This window comes from Lissotriton helveticus, chromosome 10 (assembly GCF_964261635.1).
Source record: "Lissotriton helveticus chromosome 10, aLisHel1.1, whole genome shotgun sequence".
NCBI classification, from domain to species: domain Eukaryota; kingdom Metazoa; phylum Chordata; class Amphibia; order Caudata; family Salamandridae; genus Lissotriton; species Lissotriton helveticus.
In genome coordinates, this window is record NC_136071.1 from 599,059,853 (window position 1) to 599,081,388 (window position 21,536).

A 21,536-nucleotide genomic window follows, 5' to 3' on the forward strand; every position below is an offset into this window, starting at 1 on the left:
GATGCTGGGCCCACTGAAACTTCAGGTCCCACTGCAGAGCCCGCATCCGCCACCTGGCGTGATGCACCGGAAGGATGCAGGAGGCCATCAGCCCCAGAAGCCGCAGCATCAACCTGACCGAGACTCGGGATAAAGGCTGAAAGATCGGAATCAGAGCCTGAATATCCTGAACCCGCTGTACGGGAGGATAAATCATAAACTGCGCCGAATCCAGAACCGCTCCGATGAAGAGGAGCCTTTGAGAGGGACACAGGTACGACTTCGGCACATTGATGGAAAACCCCAGCAAGTGCAGGAGGTCGGCCGTAGTCTGAAGGTGGCTGACGACTGTCTGGGGCGAGCCCGCCTTCAACAATCAGTCGTCGAGGTAGGGGGAAGACTGAGACCCCTAACCTGCGCAGATGAGCTGCGACCACCGCCATCACTTTCGTGAACACCCGTGGGGCGCTGGCAAGGCCAAAGGGGAGCAAGGTGAACTGGAAGTGCTCGTGGCCTACCATGTACCGCAGGTAACGCCAGTGGGCCGGCAGGACGGGGATGTGGAAATAAGCATCCTGCAAGTCCAACGCTACCATCCAGTCTCCAGGGTCCAGGGCAGCTAAGACCTGAGCCAGAGTCAGCATCTTGAACTTCTCCTTCCAGAGGAAGCTGTTGACGTTCCTTAGGTCCAAGATAGGGGGTAGGCCCCCTTTGCCCTTCTTGGGTACCAGAAAGTAGTGGGAATAGAAACCACACCCTATTTCTGGCCCAGGAACGCGCTCGATGGCCTCCTTGGCCAAGAGGGCCGACACTTCCTCTTGCAGAAGTTGCAAGTGATCCCCCGACACGCGGTGGTACTGCAGTGGCATGGCTGGAGGGGTCGCCTCGAAGGGGAGGGAGTAGCCCCTTTGGACGATTTGCAGCACCCACCTGTCCGTAGTGATGGTACGCCAGTGAAGGAGGTGATGGCGGACACTGCCCCCCACTGGCGTTAAATGGGCCTGAAAGCTCGGACTAGGAGGGCTTTGAGGCGGATGCTGCGGGAGTAGATGTGGACTGGCCGCGCCGTTGTCCCCTGGCACCGCCACGGCGGTTACCACGCGCGTCGTGCTGGATGTTAGACTGCGGCCCGTGGCTGGCAGGACGTGAAGGGGCTCCCCTTTCTTGGCCACGAAAGGAGCGAAAGGCAGACTGCTGCTGACGCTGCCCCGAGAGGCCCAAGGACTTGGCCGTAGCCCTGGAGTCCTTGAAACGTTCAAGCGCATGATCTGCCTTGCCACCAAAGAGGTGGCTGCCATCAAACGGCATGTCCATGAGGGTGTTCTGGACATCGGCCGAAAAGTTGGCGGAACTCAGCCAGGCGTGGCGGCGAACCGCCACCGTCGTTGACATCGCCCTGCCTAGCGAGTCCGTGGTATCCAGTCCACATCGGAGTACCGAGCTGCGTCTCGTCCCTCCGCGAGGGCTTGAGCGAGTTTTGCCCGGGCCCGCTCCGGACACTGGAAGCACGACTGCAACCGTATCCCACAGAGAGTGGGTATAACGGGCCAAGAGGCTAGCGGTGTTGACTGACCGCAGTCCGCAGCTAAGGGACGAGAACAGCTTCTTACCAAACTGTTCATACCTCTTGGATTCCCGATCAGGGGGAGCAGTCGGGAATGCGGACTGGAAAGTAGAGGCCTGGATAACCAGACTCTCGGGGGTGGGGTGGGTGGACAGGAAGTTCGGGTCACCTGGAGCTGGGCGGTGGCGCCTGGCGACGTTCCTATCTACAGGGGGGCCTGTAGAGGGCCTGGACCAGGTGCCCAACATGACGTCCATGAGAGCCTCATTAAACGGCAGTAAAGGCTCCGGAGCGCCAGTCTGCAGTTTAAGGACCTCAGTGAGGATGTTAGACCTCACAGTAACAACGGGGAGCGTAAGCGCCATGGCTGCCCGCATCAGCACCACACTATAAGCAGCCCCCTCCTACGTAGCCACAGTAGGAGGGGAGACAAAGCCAGGGTCAGGGGAGGTATCAAGACCACTGGCCTCCCCTAGCTCCTCTGTCCAGTCCTGGAAGGACTGACACTCACGTGTCAGAGGGTCTTCAGAACCCTCCCAATCTCCTTCGTCCTCCATCTCCTGAAACTCTGGGTCCAAGGATGGAGCCGGATCAAAGAAGAAAGGTTCTTAAGCCGGCGTCGAATGCGGTGTCGGTCGACGCCGGAAACCCGGACCGAGAGAGGGATCAGGGACGGCATCGTGCGGAGACGGCACCCGGGGCGACACCCTGGGGGTCGACCCCGGCGGGGTCGTGAGGTCGACCAGCGGCGACCCAGAACCGGATCCAGCGGGAGCCTGCGGCATCGGGACCGACGGCGCTGGGGCCGAAGCACCCGGCCCGCTTGGACTCCCAGTCGGGGCCCGGAGGCACCGCGGGACCCGACGGAGGAGAGAGGGACCTCATGGCCATGAGGAAGGCCTCAATGTCCTCCGGCGTCGCGTTCAGCCCAAGGACCGGCGCGTATGGAGCTGGCCACGGCGCCTGCGGCTCTGGCGGAGTCGGTGTCGCCCGAACCCCCGGCCGCCTCGCAAGAGGGTTGGGGGAGTCAGAAGAGCGATGGCGTCTTCAACATCTTGTGCCTCTTACCTGAGGACTTGGAACCCGACGAATGGTGTCGACTCGTCGAGCTTTGATGACTGTGGCCCCGCGACCGGTCCCTCAACCCCCTCCTGGACAGGGACCTCGAGCGGCACGGGGCCGACTGCCGGAGCTCGAGGCGCTTGCGGGACAGGTACAGGGCTTGAACCCGGGCATTCGCTACCGGGAGTCGTGAAGACTCGAAGAGATCAAAAAGATCAAAAAGTTTTAGTCAAAAAATGACTAAGGTACTGCTTTCTCCGGACCTGCGCTAGCTGGCGCAGAAAAAAGAAGAACTGACGTCAGCGCGCGAGGTTGGCGTCTAAGTACTCCGACGGCGCCAACTACGCCGACGACGGACGCGGAGCCGCAGACGACTCCTACCGACGCGCAAGGGTACTGCTACGCATAATTTTCCGGATCCAGTCTGACGCCTGGGGGTTATTCTAAGGTAAGGAATCTAACTAACGTGTTTCCTTCAGATACATGTCTTGTGTTGGCAGGCTGGTGTTTACCAGTCAGGAAACTCACCAAAGGCTGGTCCTTTTTCCGGGGGCATCTCTAAGATTCCCTCTGAGTGCAAGGTACATTAAATAAATCCCACACTGGCACCCACGTGGGTTTATTATGCTGAGTAGTTTGTTACCAAACTTCCCAGAATTCATTTAAGCCATTAAGGTGCTGTGGCTTCGTAATGACAAGCACCCAGAGTATATACTCCTTATGGCTTTACCGCACTTAAAATGTCTAAGAATCGACTTGGCCACTGTAGGGGTACAGTGCTCATGCATCTAAGGTTGGCACAATAGCTGCTGCAGCCCTTAGAGGCCTTTCTTGGTCACAGTGCCCTTGGTACCTATGGTACTTTTTACAAGGGACTTACATGTGGCCATAGAGGTGCCAATTGGGGGTACAAAGGTACAATTGTGGGTAAGAACACAGGCCCTGAGAACTTGATTGGCAGGGACACCCAGGGCACATCAAGTCAAAGTGCACCAGAAATGTGGCAAAAAGTGGGACTGTGGGGCGTGGTACAGAAACTGAAAACCACTTTCCTACAACATGCAAAATAGATAAAGTACAACATATTTTAAAAGATATCCCAAACTGACATTAGATTCGCTTCAAGCCTGAATTCACGCAACGTTGTTTCTATAGATTACCTTGCAGACTTTTTTGCCCAGAATTGAGATGACTCACTATTCATCAAGGATGACTTCTGAAATGCTCTCTCTGCACCCAGCAATATCATTTAAAAATCTCATCCATAAAACAAGTCTGCTTTGCATTTTTCCTGCTAGTGCAATAATTTTGGGCATTTACACATTCACAGCTAAAACAATAACGATTTAGATATTATTAAAGGTTTATGTGCTGAATACTCACAGGAATGCCTAAAAGCAGAGGATCAACTGGCTGCCTGAAAGGTAGAGACTCTGGATCCTGCCGGTATAGTGCTTCCAGGGTGGGCATGAGAGCCTGGCGCAGCTCCTCTGGTTTGAAAACTTGAAAAGAAAAAGATAGACTCAGATCAGTCAGATATAAAATATTCAAGTCAGGCCTGTGGTTCTCTCAGAGACAAGATCATGCAACATCTTGTCTAAAGTTGTTCAACAGACTTGCCATGTTAATAATAAATAAGCTCACTATAGGTAAATCTGTATTCCCCTAAACATGGTGTTCAACTAGGTTTATATCCCTGTACTAGAAATGATGACTCAGAAAGCTCAGCTAAGTATTTGCAATTCCCAAATCCTGAGCTTCAAGGACAGCACCAGCATTTTGAGCGAGGACACGTGAAAGAATGATAATTAACTCTAAGACTTATTTTGTTATTTTACGGAGTTGTATATAGCCCGAACTGACCTGAAGGTATCGGGTATCAGACTGCTTTACAAAGCCCCAGTTGCATTACATTTTTGGTAGGCACAGGGAGATTAAGTGATTTGACCAGAATCACAGGATGTTCAGCGTCATTGCTGAGACTCGAACCCAGTTCCCCAGATTCAAGGTCGACCGCTCTAGCCCTTAGGCCAACTCCTCTCCCCAATGTTTCATAAACCATCCCATTAAGGATCTGGTCAACAGTATCATGTACCATTACCACCCTCTTTACCCCTGCCTCCCCCAAATCACTTCTGAAGTCAGTGAAGAATAAAATAACTTAAGTGAGGCAGGAAAGATAACATTTGTGAACCAGTTGGTAATACAAAGCGCAGGCAATGAATAAGGAAACGTTCTGTGCGCCTAGTTCCCATCATGGTTAACTCCATTACAAAACTGAAGAAGGATGTTACCATCTGAACCATTTTATCCCATTAAGAAATACCACTTTCCAAAAATGTAGTCTAATTAATATTTAAAAACAAGGAAATAATGTGAAAAAATGTAAATAAATAGATAGTAGGCAAATCACAGGAAGTTTACATGTTTCAACACACTGCTCCAGATGTGAACGTTATGTCAATTACAGGCAATCGAATTTAACCAGACGCAGTCTCTTAAACTTCACCTCATACGCTAATCAGTATTTTAGAGAAGGTGGGTGGGTTGTTTATGAATGTATTTTAAGAAAATAGAAAACAAGAGTTTCTTAATTACAAGTGACATTCAAATAGGGGCTGCTTGAGATTCCCATACAAACAGCATTTCCAAAAAGCACCATTTGCTAAATTTTATTCACTAGAAGGAAAATTATTTCCTTGTGGGCAGACACTCAATCTATTTTTCAATGTTCATGGAGTCGGTGAAGGCTTAATTGGCCATACTCAGCAGCCAGATGGTAATGTTCAGTGATAGAGGAATCATCTTCATCAAGACATCTGGTGCATTTTCTCAACTTGTACTGGAGCAGGACACAAAGTCTTAACTATCAAAGGGGACTAAGGGTGTTTATGAGAGTTGTGTGAGGAGGGTCTCAAGGGGACATGTGATAGATAACATTTCATTCTACACCCCATGAAGCTTTAACTAGCACAATGAGAAGATTAAGAAGAACTGCAATTCTAAATAACTGCTTGTGGTACATTAAAATGTAAGAGATGCCTGATCAAAAATGCTTTGCAGCAATACTTTACCGAACAGTCTAACCTTACGACAAACGTGCAATCAACATGCAAAAAAAGGTGGAAGTAGTCAATGTGTTTAATATATAAAAAAGATTCAAAGGGACGTGACAATGAGAAGCCACAAACATTACTCTTGGCCAACTTTATGAGTAATGTTACCTTTTGCACAGGGAACTCAGGGTGGGTTTATTAAGGGAGATTAGTGTGCAAAGTTCCAATCAAAAACGAAATGTGCTAAAATGGTGTACACAGCCTCCTCGGAGTCAAGACATTGGTGCACTTCGCCTGCTATCAATTTCATCCTCTCAGCCACTGACCAATCACGCTTTAAAAAACATATCGACCAATTACCTGAATTTTATTAAGTGAGAATACAGGGTAAAATGCTGAGACCAGAAGGCTATATAGCTTAAAGAAATACAGTGTACAAATCTCTAAAATGGAGCTTCTACAAATTCCCCTCCATATTGCGGTAACTGCTAACAGGAAAGCCATGTTTAATCAAATCAACATTGGCAGTAAAAGCAATGGGTTTGAATGGCTTGTAAGCCAAAAAAGAAAACAATTTGGCACAAACCAAATTGTTTCTTTTAACTGAGGGATAAATGTGGTGTACCTTTCAACTTAACTGACACTTTGTGGCTTCTGTACCGTCCGTTGCTTACGCCACTCATCATTTGTACTACTACACCTGTGACTCCCATGTGTTCCTGTCCAACACAACTTTATGGGGAAAAAAGTAATTTTTTTTTTCCTTTTTAATTGACGATCCACCTTGGATCAAATTAAAGCAAATTTAAGGGAAGTGCCTGCATCATTTTGTAGGCAAGCACATGCATAGTGTGCATGCCTCCATGATGGTATGTCCATCAGTGTCATGGACTTTCAGATATCGAAGGCAAGATAATGCTTGTTTTTTTTTTGTTTTTTTAAATGGTCACTGGAGCTTAGTTGGAAATTACATGAGTACAAAAGCATAGCGTAAACATGAGGAAAAATAGGCAAGGGGAGAGAAGAAAAGGGGAGAGAGAGAAGGAATAGGAGAGTTAGAGGAGAATAATGGAGGGAAGAGGAGGGGGAGGGTATAGGAGGCCCAACGGAGAGATGAGGAAAAACAGTGTCCGACGTCCGGCTGGGTAGGTGACGGCCGAGGGGTGAACCAGAGCCAAACTACTCTATAGCTGCGTGGGACAGCTCCACTGGTCATCGCCCAAAGGTTGCTCGGGCACCGAAGTAGATACAGAAAGGTTATAGTTTCCGCCAAGGGTGGCATAGTCTAAAAAGTTCCATTGAGCGCACTGTTTTTTTTAAAGAAAAAAACACAAATAAAAGGCATTGTCATTTACAATGTGAATAGTCAATAGCAAATTCCTTTCATTTATATTTAACAAAAGAAAAACAAACAAAACAAAAAACAATGTCATTTACAATGTCAATGGCTCAAAATAATGCCAGTGCGAGACCTATTGCATTGTAAATGCTTGTTCTTAAACAGGTCTTCTTCAGTTCGTTTTTGGGCTCAGAAGGCATCTCATTCAAAAGATTAGGGGTCAAATGCGAGAAGTCTTCACCCTCCCCCTCTCCCTTCCCAATCTAATCCTTTGGGTTGACTGAACCTTTAGTAGTCACGTATTGGACGACCTTAGGGTACTGCCGTGGGTGTAAGTTACCAGAACGGCCCCCTACCAAGGAGGGTCCTTTCTGGTTAATTCGCCTATGCGTCAAGTGGAGTGCCTTGAATGTTATCCTTACCTCCACTGGAAGCCAGTGCAAGGAGTCAGTGACCTTTTTGGGTTGATTGAGGATAATTCTTGCTGCCACGTTTTGGACCAGCTGGAGTGTTGCGATAGAATATTAGGGTGAGTCCATATATAGGGAGTCCCCAAAGTCCGAGCAGGAAAGAATCTGCAGGTCTCTTTATGGTATTTCATATGATCAGAGTCCATCAAGCTGGTTACCGCACAGGTATTTCATTCTGAGAGTTAGTCTATGGACAACAGCAGACATGGTTGGAGAGAAAAAGTGGATATATGCTGGGGGGGACTTTGTTAATATATCAGATATGCTTGTCATTATGAGCAGTGCCATTGGAATTAAGTGATTGTGTGGGCGCTGCGGTTTTCACATAATTATGGATTTGACACATTTGCCACATAATCCATCACCTGCTGCATAATTTGCAGATTTTAGCCAAAAAAAAGTATGTTTCTATCTCTACACACAGTGGAAGGCCCTTAGCAAAGGTTGGTTGGGAACCATTCTACTGCTTATTGCTATATTTGGGTGTTTAACTATTACTGATGAGGTACAGCCTGTGCCCAGACAGGGTTAGTAAGTGTAAACATGACAAAATAAGAAGTAATTCTATCACAAAATTTGCTGTGTTATGACACACAATTTGCCTTTTTCTTGCCGCATAATTTAGTCAACCCTGCCGCATAACTTGAGCTTCCCTTGCTGCATAATTCCAGTGGCCCTGATTCTGAGATGTTAAAAAGCTGCCCTGGTATGTGGCTTCTCAGAACCAGCAGGTGCTGACAAAATGAAGGTGCCCGGCATTGGTGAAGGTGCAGACAGTGAAAACATTACAAGCGCTTTATATAAAGCAGTATTTATTCTGGTGCTTCACAGAGGGCACCCTCACATATCCTTGGAAAGCCCCACGCCCCTCCTGATAAAGCAGGAGGTGGCACAGCTGTGTGTGTGTTATTAAAATGTTTGAAGAACAGTGTGAGCTCTTGACGCCTCATCTGAACACTGATTTTGGGTGTAGTGTCTAAATCCAGTGATGGGTGCGCTGAAATGTAATGTAAGAGCTACCTTAAAGCACATCATCTCCAGGGCAAAGATCACTTGGCGCTATGTTGGGCGGAAGGGGAAAGCATTGGAGGGTAACCGGATGAGAACTCAGACGCACCCTTTTGCGGTCGGCTGGAGGATGGGTGCTGCTTAAAAACAGTGCCTGGAGAACACCCAGTTAACATTACAGCACTATACCTTCCCCATCCCAATTAAGCGAAGAGGCGCACGTAGCTAATTAACTTTAGCTAATTAACTTTAAAACAAGGAGACTTCGGCGCTAACCCCTACACTTCCTCACTTGACTGAAAGCGTGTGATCTTGGACAGAGTACTTTCTCTTTTCGTCACCCAATTCCCTTATTTCCAAAATGCTGCCTGCTTATATATAGAGTGAACACTGATCCATAAAACAAAATGAACTGTTTAATTGAGTCTGCAATGCATGTGTCTAGAAGCCACCCACTGCGCAGAGTTGTGATATACACGTCTATTCCCTCCGACCTGAGGCACACGCCACTTCAACACACAACAGTAAGTTGTTAAAAGGACTATATACAAAAATAAATAGAACTTTAAACCAACATTTGAAGGCCATTCTGTGCACGTTTCTTCCTAATCTCTGCATCCATAAAAACGCTTACTTAGCTCCTGCAATCAAGAGCATTATAAATGCATCTAAAAGTCACAGCACATAATGGTTTTAATTCTTAAGCAGCAAATCCGGAATCTCTCACAAAATATGTACATGGTACTTGTAGTCTATCATAACAAGAACATGGCTTGGGTATTAAGTTTATAACCCAGCTCGCCGCCTACGTAGAATATTCAGTACTGCATAAATCATTACACCCTCTAGTAAATATTACTGTCGTACTTGCCGAAATACTAGGCAACGTATACAGTACCTACATCAAAAGATTTAACGCCTTAACCGCGGCGGTTTTTCCGCAGCGGTGCGGGCGTTCTAAAGGGTGGGGTGGGCCGCGTTGGACGTGCGCAGCACCAGGGAGGTAGCTCGCGCAATGGCCGACGGCAGCAGCGAAGGGGTTATTATATGTAATGTACACAATGGTTATTCCAGCATGCTTATTATACATCATATACACTGTGCTTCAGCATGTATAATATAAAACGCAACAATTAGTGTTTAATAAGGTACATTAATGTACTCCCGAGTTATATTGCACACGGAGAGCATGAGAGTTAAGCATAAAATTGTGCCGGCCTGCAGCCGCATGCTCCATTATTGAAGCAATCGGTAAAATGCTACATCAGTGTTACGGTAAAACACAATGAGTACTGCTTGTACCAGGAGAAATACCAGGTTCGACAAACACGAGAGGCCTGCAAACAAACAATGCCTGAGGCTGGAGTACTGCAGCACCGATCAATGAACACCGCACCAGGAAGAGGCTGGTGTGTGCAGATACCATTTGATGCAGCATTTCAGTCTACAGTGACTTTAGCAACCGCAGCTCACCTCCAGGTGGTGCTAGCCCACGGCGGAGACTGTTGAGAGCATAGTTAGATCTTCGGCGGTACTGCAAGAAACCTGCGCAAAAGAAAACAACAAGCGCGCGGTGACGCAGAGGAGACGTCATGCCCTTACACATCGCCTGTCCGTGCGAGCACATGGTTTGTCTCCCTTCGCGCACCAAACCCACAACAATAGACTGGCTAAGGCTAAAGCAGCGCATGCGCTGCATTCGCTAGGCTAGACCTAAAAATGGAGGCGCACTTAACAGACAGGCTAGATGCAATTTTCTGCCTGGCATTCCATGTGAAAAAATAAATTAAAATGAGGGCTTTTGGAAGGGGTAGAGTGGACAACAATGGTGAGTAGGAGGGGGAAGCAGCACTCGAGGAAGATCCATATGTGCAACAAAGCAAAGTGGGCAAACAAGCACACAAGGGTGAGTGTGACAGAAGGGGTGGAGGAGAAGCACACAAGGGAGAAAGAACAAGGCAAGCAGGAGTGGAAGAACAAAGAACAGAAGGGAGGACAGCTGGAAAACACATGCACTCTCACTGAGTGCTTAAACTAAAAGTAGTCCCTGAAAAGTAAGCAGTAGAAGAACACAAGCAATGAGGCTACTCTCAAAGGGGATTGGCCACAAACTCATGAGAAGGAAGGAAAGCATACACAACCTAACAATCTAGCACTGACAAAGCCAGCAGGTTGCACCAATCCAAGATCTAATGGCTTTGTCAATGTTTTCCCCAAACATGTTGCATAGCAACACAGGCTGCTGTGCAACATGGCTTAAAATAAAGAAAAAACGCTATGACATGGCAAGCATTTAACGGTAAACATCACTTACAACGAAACTTTTACAACGCACTACCATTACAACGCGGTCATTACAACGCAAACTATTACAACGCATTGCGCTGGGAAGGGCTCTAGGATAGGGAATAGGTTAATTTACTATCCAATAAACTTCCCTAGTCTCCACAGGGACTGGAGTTGGAATAGTAAATTAAACTATTCACTATCCAACACCCAAAAGCGCTATGCGTTGTAATGGTATGCGATGTAAAAACCGCGTTGTAAAGGCAGGCGTTGTAATAGCCTGCGTTGTAACGTCATACATCCGCATTTAACTTGTCATAATGCTTTGCTTTTCTGTACTCTAAGTCTGCTGCCTAGCAGTCCATGCTCGATGGGCTTGATCACCATTCTCCCTGAGGTGCGGTGCGCGGCTCGCATATGCAGCCTTTTAGGAGCAATTGTGAGGGGTGGGGTATGGAGTGATCTTTACTCGTGATCTGGGACCGAGCAGGGTGGACGCAGCATCCACAAGAGCCTTTTTTCCTCTTCCAGAAAAACCTTCCTGCCTAACTCCAAGACATCGGAGCCGGTTTATTGATGCTGGATGTGGGTCGGGAGCTCAGGGGACTTGCCTAACACAACCTCCTTTTCTTCAGCACCTAAGGGATCATCCTCAATGAAAACATCGGGTGACTCCAAAGAGGACCGTAACCGGTCTTGCCGCTAACTTATGGTCTTTTCACCAAAGAATGCCGAGCAGCAGTCACAGCGGCTTTTGCCATGATCCGGCAAGAAACAGTTGCATATGACGTGGTATATTTACCGTGGCCCTGGGGACATCTCTTGAAGGGTGTCCATTCTATCATTTGTGGAGCAACTTCATTTACCAAGGGTGATCTGGAGCACGCAATGGCTCGAAGGGCCAAGAGGTCTAGTCACTCGTCGTGGATGCGACCGAAGGATGGAACTGGAGCCACACAATGAAAAGCATGGAGAGTCTTCTCACAAACAGGGTGGAAGACACAGGACTCAAGCCCCAATTGGAACCAACAAACTCGTAGAGACTGGGGGTAGACTGGATCACGTCCAAACCGAATGGCAGAGAAAAATAATGTAACAATGGAGTCGGTGACCATGCTTATCTACTAACAGAGGATAAGTCACTGAGACCTTGCGACTTCAAAAACATTTTAGAAAAACAACTTGCAACGTCCAAGACCAACACTAGATGGCAGGAGTATTCACCGCTTGTGCATCTACAACCAGGTCTTCACAAAGTATAAAGAATTTTTACTTCTGATGGATACCTCTGCCTGCTGATTCCTCACCACATGAAATAATACAAAAGCAGTTTACCTCCAAGGAGGTAGGTCTGACGAGATGGCTAAATTAGAAAGTAATGCTACATGGATCAAGCAAAATAGCCATCTATGTGGATTTTGGTGTCAAGACCATAATGTCTGTGACAGTGAACGCCAAAAGCAAAGATGCAGCTCACAAGTGTCCAAAATGGGAACACCATAAAACACTGAAGAAGCCTTAGACCTAAAGGAATAGACCCGGGTGCCTAAGAAGGCTCTTTCCTTGCAAGATCTTAAAACGCAGAAAATGACAGGGGGTAATGCCCCATTTCTCAATTACCTTCCTCTTAGTGTAGACACTGTAGCCCAAGAAAAGTTGGTCTGGAAGGTGAGTATGTCAGAGAATAGTCCGAGCCCGGACTTCTGCGGTCACCTATTCCGACGCCCTCCAGTCATCGAGGCGACAGACCATAAGCCCTCTTTTCGCCAGCTCTAGGAGATCTCTCTGGAGAAATCTGCACAATATGCAGCCCTGGTGATGATGACTGGGCTCTTGACGTCGATCGGGATCTCGACGTTGACTTACGCCGGGCCTCCTCAGTGGCCTCTGCAATTTTTTCCCTCGACGTCGATGAGATCTGCGTCACCTTCGGCGTTGATGTGCGCGGTTATCTGCTATGGGAATGCCATCCTGTCGTCGACGTTGGTCTCAACGTCGATCACCTATGATGTTGTGGGGATCTTGACGTCGACGTTCGACAGCGATGAGACATCGACCGAACTCGACCTCCCTCGACGTCGTGCTGGCGTCGATGTCGAATGATGGGACCTCGACAACGCTCTTGAAGTCGACATGGTTTTCGCCAGCATCTCTCGACGTCGACCCCCTCGAGGGTGGCAGAGAGTGCCTAGACATCGACAAAAGCCTCGACGTTGACGGAGCTTTTTCAGGTCTCTCTGGACCCGCAGCCTTCGAGCCCGAAGTGCTGTGCCTCGATGCCGACGTACTGGCATGTGGTGGAGTTTCTACGTCAAGACAATGACTTGTCACTCAACGCTGAAGAGTGCCTCGGCCTCTTCGACGGCGATCTCGACCTTGAACATTCAGTCACCTTTTTCTTCCTGGACTCAGGAGAGGTTGAACAACGCAGTTTTCACTGTTGCTTGCTTGAAGAAGGCGCTCTGAAGTCTCCATGGTCACCTCCATGATGGCTACTGTCCTTCAGCTGGGCATGAAGTTAAATTTGTTCCCTGTCGCGTAGAGTCCGCCTGGAAAACTTCTGGCAATGACAACACTGGTCAGGGTTGTGTGAAGTTGGAAGACACACAATACACACCGAGTGTGGGTCTGACATTGCCACTTTCTTGCCACAGGAAGGACATTTCCTCACTAAAGCAGGCATTCTGACTGGAATAAATTCTGGAAAATACCAAAATTTAGTAGAATAAGCCTCTGGGAATCAGAAACGGTCGAGTTTTCTGAGAAAATATCAAATGAATAACTTTCAGTCAAAAAACTGAAGAGCTCAAACTCCAGGATCCTCACAGAAGGAGCCGGAAAAAGGAACTGACCTAACTGTCACCTGTGGTGCATCATGGGAGCAGGGGGTCTCCTGCAGGTCTTAAAGGCACGGTACCCTAACAATTGAATGCCTTAAAGGCAAGGTGTCAGTTTTTTCTTTGTTTCATTGCTCTGCTATGCAGCCTACAGGCAACTGCCTGCAATTACAAGTTTTCCTTAAGGAAATAAAGCATTGTTGTATGACAATTTATCACTGCTTCCTCTGTTCCTTATGGGTTAGGAGGGTATTGCTTTTTACAATGCAAACCTATGTAATTTGGCAGTTTTGCCATGTTGGAAACATTCTAGGCTGCATGTATATGTTTTCACATATGTATGTATGTATGTATGTATGTATATATAGATCAAATAAAAAAGTCCCAATTGGTCACGGACTATAGATTATCAGAGACCTATAGGTATAGTTACCGGTACACAACTGTATATTCAGGGAACTCAATTAAAACTAGTCATTATATCCATACATTCAAACATTAATGTGTATGTAGAAAACAGAATTTTCATAAGGCACCATCAACAAGACTGTCACAAGTCATTGCAAAAGAATTTCATACATATTTATTTAGTACAGTATTTTCAATAGACATTTTATGTGTAAACAATATAAAATCACAAAAAACATATTGGATTCTTTTGACTAGCTTCCTTTCACTTAATGCTGCATATTTTAAGTACAGTGCTAGACACTAACATCTGGAGAGTATCCCCTAATGTTTATGCCTTGACTCTGACATTACGAACCAACGCATCAACGCTACATAGTGATTTCAATGTCACGTTGGCTGCGTAGGAGTTAACAATTTTGAGACCACCGGGAATTATGTCAAATTAAATATGTACTGTGCCAGTATGGTGCTATAGATTAGCGCTGGTGATAAGCCCTCGGTAACAGCGTAGGGGGGCTGCCCGGGTTTTGCCTGCAACATGATAACACATCATTATAATGTTGTTATTATAATTCAAATAACCATGTTTCAGATTTCAACGTAGAATAGTTAACTGTAGGAGATGAAAGCCTCTACTATGGTGCAGTTAGGAAGCGATAATTCCCAACAAGAACATGTTGCCCTCCGTTGATAACATCGATTAATAGAACAACATGGTATCAAACAAGGAGTGGACAATAAAGTTTGTTGCCTAAAAAACGTGCAATACCATGAGGCGAGGCTTACTAGGTAATCAGCACCGTGACCTTATGGAATAATGTGTAAGGAGCAGCCATATCCAATAGGCTACGGTCTCTTATTTAAACATCGGGCTAGACAGCCAATCACATTTCGTGATTCAAAACCGCCAAGGTGTGACGTCAGACGCCATCTCGAATACAGACGGAGCAGGGAGGCCGAATTATTATACCCGGGTAAGAGCACATTGCGATACCGGAGATTACCCCTAAGCCGTTATCATCTTCGAGGCAGTTAAAAAAATGTTTGTGTCTCGCTAAAATCATAGAAGATAAGAAATGACCGCGGCGATAATAACAATTAAATAAAAAAGCCACTAGCAAGCATATCGCTGATTATGAGCTGTAGCGATATTTGTAAACTGAATGCTAGGATGTTTAGACAAAGTCGGCAACTCAATACGAGAAATTTGTTTCAGACACATCACAAAGAAGTGTCCCCTTTGATCAATGAAAACGTAACAAAGTGTTTTCTATCCATTTTTTAGATTGGTCTTAATTGAAAATAGACAAATCTAGGAGGTCATTCCCTCGAGGGTTGTCTTCTGTAGAATCAGGACTGTGACTGCGACAGAGGACTGTCTAGATATCAACTGCCCCTATGCACAATTTAGGTGAGTGGAATAAAAGATGGTTTAACCAAAAGCTTGGACAACAAGATAAAGCCTGATGAGTTAAGAGCTATATCTATTGTCTTTTGTAGCTTCAAGGCTGAATATCCGAATTGAATAACGGTGGCTCCGCTGTATTTTTTGTGCGGTTATACCGATAATAAAGGTAAATGGGTTATTTTCTAACAAAGTTTCAGTGATAGAAAAAGACTGCATAGGAAACACCAAAATCAGTATTATATAAATACATTTTCTATCTAGGTAACTCAAATAGAGGACCAATATTGTACAACTTGGTACCAAAGTTGGTGTAACACATTCACAAGGGAGAATCGACAGGTTCCCATTGTTGTTGCTAAATTAAAGGTATGCAATAAACATTATGTCTCCCTTTATTTAGTTTAGGGATGTTAATGTGTTCCTGTTTTTTATTTTTATTTTCACTTTCATTATTTTTTTGCTACTGGCGATATCACTGAATCTGATTAGTTTACTTTTGTCTGAGAGAAGACTAATGATAGGCTTGCATGTATAAAAAACAAGAAATGATATTGTAAAAACTACTGCCTATAAATTGTAGATTTAGGATATCTGTGTGTATAAAATATAAAAATGCTATGCAGAAACTAGGGATATGTGTGAAATGTTGTAGATGATATTCTAATGCACCATGATAACAGCTGTATAAACAATGACTGTCACTTTGGCTGTTTCGGGGTCTCGCACCTTTTTTCTTCTTATGTTTCTACTAATCTTTGTTTCCTGTTCTTGGGGTGGGCTTTCTGAGATTACGCTTAGAACTGTTATTTTGTGTATTGCTGCCTATTGTTTGGTTTTATTGTTGTGGATGCTTCGCCTATATAGTTACTGTATGTATAGCCTACTTTCACTTGTCAATGGGGTACGCCCCTCTTGCCGCGTTTCTTTTGTGTCCCTTAATGTAAGGTGTACAATCCTTCCTGTTGCAGCCCCCTCGCTTCCTTTTGACTTAAAAACGAAAACCTCCTCTCCTGTGTTGCACGCCCCATAGTCGCTTCTAGCATACTTTGCTATATCCTGATTATATATTGATATACTGTTCTCCTGTTATTTCTCGCCTATCTTTGCGGCCGGCCGTGATGGTTGTGGGCTTGCGCATGTATCTCCTGTTTTTTGTCTCAATAAAGGTTTTCAAAAAAAAAACAAAAAACAATGACTGTCACTGTATTACAATGGAGAATAATTATGTGTTTTTATTAATTTAGAAACTGTCCTGAAGGTGTTTTTAACTTCGAAAAAAACGAAACGCTGCATTGACATATTGCTTCTTTTTTTAGCTTATTCTACAGTACTGTGATACTGGTTTTAAATGTTTTTTGTGATTTTATATTGTTTACACATAAAATGTCTATTGAAAATACTGTACTAAATAAATATGTATGAAATTCTTTTGCAATAACTTGTGACAGTCTTGTTGATGGTGCCTTATGAAAATTCTGTTTTCTAAATACACATTAATGTTTGAATGTATGGATATAATGACTAGTTTAAATTGAGTTCCCTGAATATACAGTTATGTACCGGTAACTATACCTATAGGCCTCTGATAATCTATAGTCCGTGACCAATTGGGACTTTTTTATTTAATCTCTAATTCCCCTTGTCTATATATATATATATATATATATATATATATATATATATACACATACATACATACACACACACACACACACACACACACACACACACATATATATATATATTACCTACTGGCGGTCGCCAGTAGGTATGAAACGCGTTACTTACCTGTAACAGCAGTTATCCAGTATTGGTGTCTTTCATAGATTCACATGCCTGAATCATTCCCCGTCGTCGAGACGGGAGCCTCCGGTACATAGAAAGGTAATGTCCTATAGACATACATAGAGAAAAATAGGCCTAAGGGCCTCACCTTAGTAGCCTATCCTTGTCCTTATGTAAAAAGGACCAAACTCTTAGAGCCAGCCAATCAGCTATCACCTCCCTCTAGAACCTTCCTGACAGGAGTCTCAGTCTCTCAGATTTTCGTACTCACCAAGCTAGGTAGGCGTAATATAGTTAGAGAGAACGTGAGTCCTTCCAGGGGAGGCGGGAGGGTTGCATGTGAATCTATGAAAGACACCAATACTGGATAACTGCTGTTACAGTTAAGTAACGCGTTTCTTATCCAGTATTAGGGGTGTCTTTCATAGATTCACATGCCTGAATCAGAGTAGTCAGCAATATATTATGCACATTTCCGATGTAATCATGCTATACAGTCATTTTAGATAATACACATATTATCCTGCGACTTTGAAACATTAGCATACATCAATATATCATAACAGCAAGAGATGTGCATACCAGGATGGCGGGATGTTGGAAGGCTCACCTCACTGGAATAGATGGCAAAGCACCGCCTGGCCCACTGCTGGATCCTGCATAAGTTCAGCATCCAGGCAGTAGTGTCTGGAGAAGGTGTGTGGTGACTTCCACGTCGCCGCTCTACATATGTCCAAAATCGGCACTCCAGCGAACAGCGCTGCTGATGTGGACATTGCTCTGGTGGAATATGCTTGAACATTAGCACTCAAAGGCCGTCCGGCCCTGTCATGGCAGAATGCTATCGCTGAGGAGATCCACCTGGAGATGCTCTGTTTCGTTAGAGGCATACCCATCCTTGGCCTACTGTAGGCCACAAATAGCTGTGATGACTTCCTGAAGCTCTTTGTCTTGTCTATGTAAAACTTTATACACCTTTTGAGGTCCAAGGAGTGTAGCGTTCTTTCTGCTGCGCTGGTAGGGTTTGCAAAGAAGGACCGCAGAACCACCGGTTCATTAAGGTGAAAGTCTGAAGGCACTTTCGGTATGAACTTGGGATTTGTCCTCAGCACCACCCTGTCCTGTTTGAACTGCATGAAGGGTTCCTGAATGGATAGAGCCTGTAGCTCGCTGACTCTCCTGGCAGATGTTAGAGCGAGCAGCAGAGCCGTCTTCCATGAGATGTACTTGATGGGTGCTCGATGAATGGGCTCAAAAGGGTGCTTCATGAGTTGGGTGAGGACTAAATTGAGGTGCCATGTCGGTGGGACCCTTCTAGGTCTTGGGAAGGATCTATATAGTCCCTTTAGGAACTGCTTGATAAGTCTACTGGACCAAAGAGACGGTCTCTTGTAAGTCCTCGTGAATCGTGAAATGGCTGCCAAATGCACCTTTATAGATGCGTGCGCCAATCCTGACTGTGCCAAGTGCAGTAGATATGGCAATATCTGTTCGGGTGTGATATGGAGTGGTCTCAGGCCTTTCTCTAAACACCATATGCAGAATCGTTTCCATTTTAGAGAGTACGTCTTGTTGGTACTGTCCGCTCTTGCTTTTGCCAGCACGTCCCTGCATTCCTGCGGGATGTTTAGATGACAGAACTCTCTGTGCTCAGGAGCCAGGCCGATAACTTGAGCGATTGCAGGGTCGGGTGTTGCACCTGCCCGTTGGACATTGTCAGCAGGTTCGGGTGCAGCTTCAGACGAATCGGTGTCCTGATGGAGAGGCGATGAAGATCCGAGAACCAGTGCTGCCTCGGCCAGAACGGGGCAATTAGGATCAGGGTACAAGGCTCCGCCTTCATCTTCCTGAGAACCCTGGGAATCATCAGAAATGGTGGAAACGCATACGCAAATACGCTGAACCAACCGATGGAAAGAGCATTTCCGAGTGACCTTGGTTAGGGACGCCAGCTTGCATAGTTTGGGCATTTGGCGTTCTCCTTGGTGGCAAACAGGTCGATTCCTGGGACTCCCCATTCTGAGAATATGTGATCCAGCGTATTCTCGTCGAGCTCCCATTCGTGGGAGAGGGATTTCTGTCTGCTTAGGGCGTCCGCAATGGTGTTGTCCTTGCCCGGGACATAGTCCGCTTTGAGCGTGATCCCATGGAGTACAAGCCAGTTCCAGATCTTTTGCGATTCGCGTGATAGAGTGAGCGAACGCGTTCCTCCCTGTTTGTTGAGATAGTGCATCGTCGTGGTGTTGTCTGTTCTGACGAGCACCTGGGAGTTTTGGATGCGTGGTAAAAAGGCTTGCAGTGCCAGATACACAGCCCTCAGTTCTAGAAGATTTATATGGAGTTGCTTCTCCTGATTTGTCCATTTGCCGCTTATTTGGAGGTCCTGGAGAACGGCTCCCCAGCCTTCCAAGGATGCATCCGTGGTGATCACCAGAGGTGCCGCTGGAAGTAGGAATGGCAGTCCTATGGACAGATTCTTGTGATTTTTCCACAATCCCAGGCTCTTGGACATTTGTGGTGTTATCTTCACTATGTCTTCGAAAGAACCTGTACTCTGTGTCCATTGGTTTGTGAGGGCTTCTTGCAATGGGCGCATCCTGAGTCTGCAGTGCGGGATGAGGAGTATACAAGAAGACATCATTCCTAGGAGTGATTTGTAAGTTCGAACTCTTAGGGACTTCCTTGATGCCACAGCCGTGGCCAGAGATATTATCTTGTTTTTCCTTTCCCTTGAAGGAAATGCTCTTGCGCATTCTGTGTTCAAGGTCGCCCCAAGGAAGGTGATGTTCCTTGTTGGGATCATGCAGGATTTCTCGTGATTGAGAGTCAATCCTAGGTGCTGAAAAAGATTGGTGCAGGCGTTGGAGGATTCGGTCGTGCCTGCAGCTGAAGGTGCTTTTACCAGCCAGTCGTCGAGGTAGGGGAAGACCTGGTGACCCATTTGACACCAATACTGGATAACTGCTGTTACAGTTAAGTAACGCGTTTCTTATCCAGTATTAGGGGTGTCTTTCATAGATTCACATGCCTGAATCAGAGTAGTCAGCAATATATTATGCACATTTCCGATGTAATCATGCTATACAGTCATTTTAGATAATACACATATTATCCTGCGACTTTGAAACATTAGCATACATCAATATATCATAACAGCAAGAGATGTGCATACCAGGATGGCGGGATGTTGGAAGGCTCACCTCACTGGAATAGATGGCAAAGCACCGCCTGGCCCACTGCTGGATCCTGCATAAGTTCAGCATCCAGGCAGTAGTGTCTGGAGAAGGTGTGTGGTGACTTCCACGTCGCCGCTCTACATATGTCCAAAATCGGCACTCCAGCGAACAGCGCTGCTGATGTGGACATTGCTCTGGTGGAATATGCTTGAACATTAGCACTCAAAGGCCGTCCGGCCCTGTCATGGCAGAATGCTATCGCTGAGGAGATCCACCTGGAGATGCTCTGTTTCGTTAGAGGCATACCCATCCTTGGCCTACTGTAGGCCACAAATAGCTGTGATGACTTCCTGAAGCTCTTTGTCTTGTCTATGTAAAACTTTATACACCTTTTGAGGTCCAAGGAGTGTAGCGTTCTTTCTGCTGCGCTGGTAGGGTTTGCAAAGAAGGACCGCAGAACCACCGGTTCATTAAGGTGAAAGTCTGAAGGCACTTTCGGTATGAACTTGGGATTTGTCCTCAGCACCACCCTGTCCTGTTTGAACTGCATGAAGGGTTCCTGAATGGATAGAGCCTGTAGCTCGCTGACTCTCCTGGCAGATGTTAGAGCGAGCAGCAGAGCCGTCTTCCATGAGATGTACTTGATGGGTGCTCGATGAATGGGCTCAAAAGGGTGCTTCATGAGTTGGGTGAGGACTAAATTGAGGTGCCATGTCGGTGGGACCCTTCTAGGTCTTGGGAAGGATCTATATAGTCCCTTTAGGAACTGCTTGATAAGTCTACTGGACCAAAGAGACGGTCTCTTGTAAGTCCTCGTGAATCGTGAAATGGCTGCCAAATGCACCTTTATAGATGCGTGCGCCAATCCTGACTGTGCCAAGTGCAGTAGATATGGCAATATCTGTTCGGGTGTGATATGGAGTGGTCTCAGGCCTTTCTCTAAACACCATATGCAGAATCGTTTCCATTTTAGAGAGTACGTCTTGTTGGTACTGTCCGCTCTTGCTTTTGCCAGCACGTCCCTGCATTCCTGCGGGATGTTTAGATGACAGAACTCTCTGTGCTCAGGAGCCAGGCCGATAACTTGAGCGATTGCAGGGTCGGGTGTTGCACCTGCCCGTTGGACATTGTCAGCAGGTTCGGGTGCAGCTTCAG

The 21,536-nt window shown here is 46.1% G+C and overlaps 1 protein-coding gene and 1 non-coding gene across 2 annotated transcripts in view; both read right to left on the reverse strand.

Annotated features, from left to right (window-relative positions):
• The window catches only part of CREBBP (CREB binding lysine acetyltransferase), a 1,783,742-nt gene that overhangs the window by 848,050 nt on the left and 914,156 nt on the right, over positions 1–21,536 (reverse strand). The window contains exon 17 of the mRNA XM_078663125.1: positions 3,989–4,107. Coding sequence (XP_078519251.1) covers positions 3,989–4,107 — 119 coding nt within the window. The remainder of the gene's footprint in view (positions 1–3,988; positions 4,108–21,536) is intronic.
• LOC144786354 (small nucleolar RNA SNORA8) lies at positions 9,773–9,912 on the reverse strand. Its single transcript, XR_013602156.1, has one exon. It is a non-coding gene; the product is annotated as a small nucleolar RNA SNORA8 (small nucleolar RNA).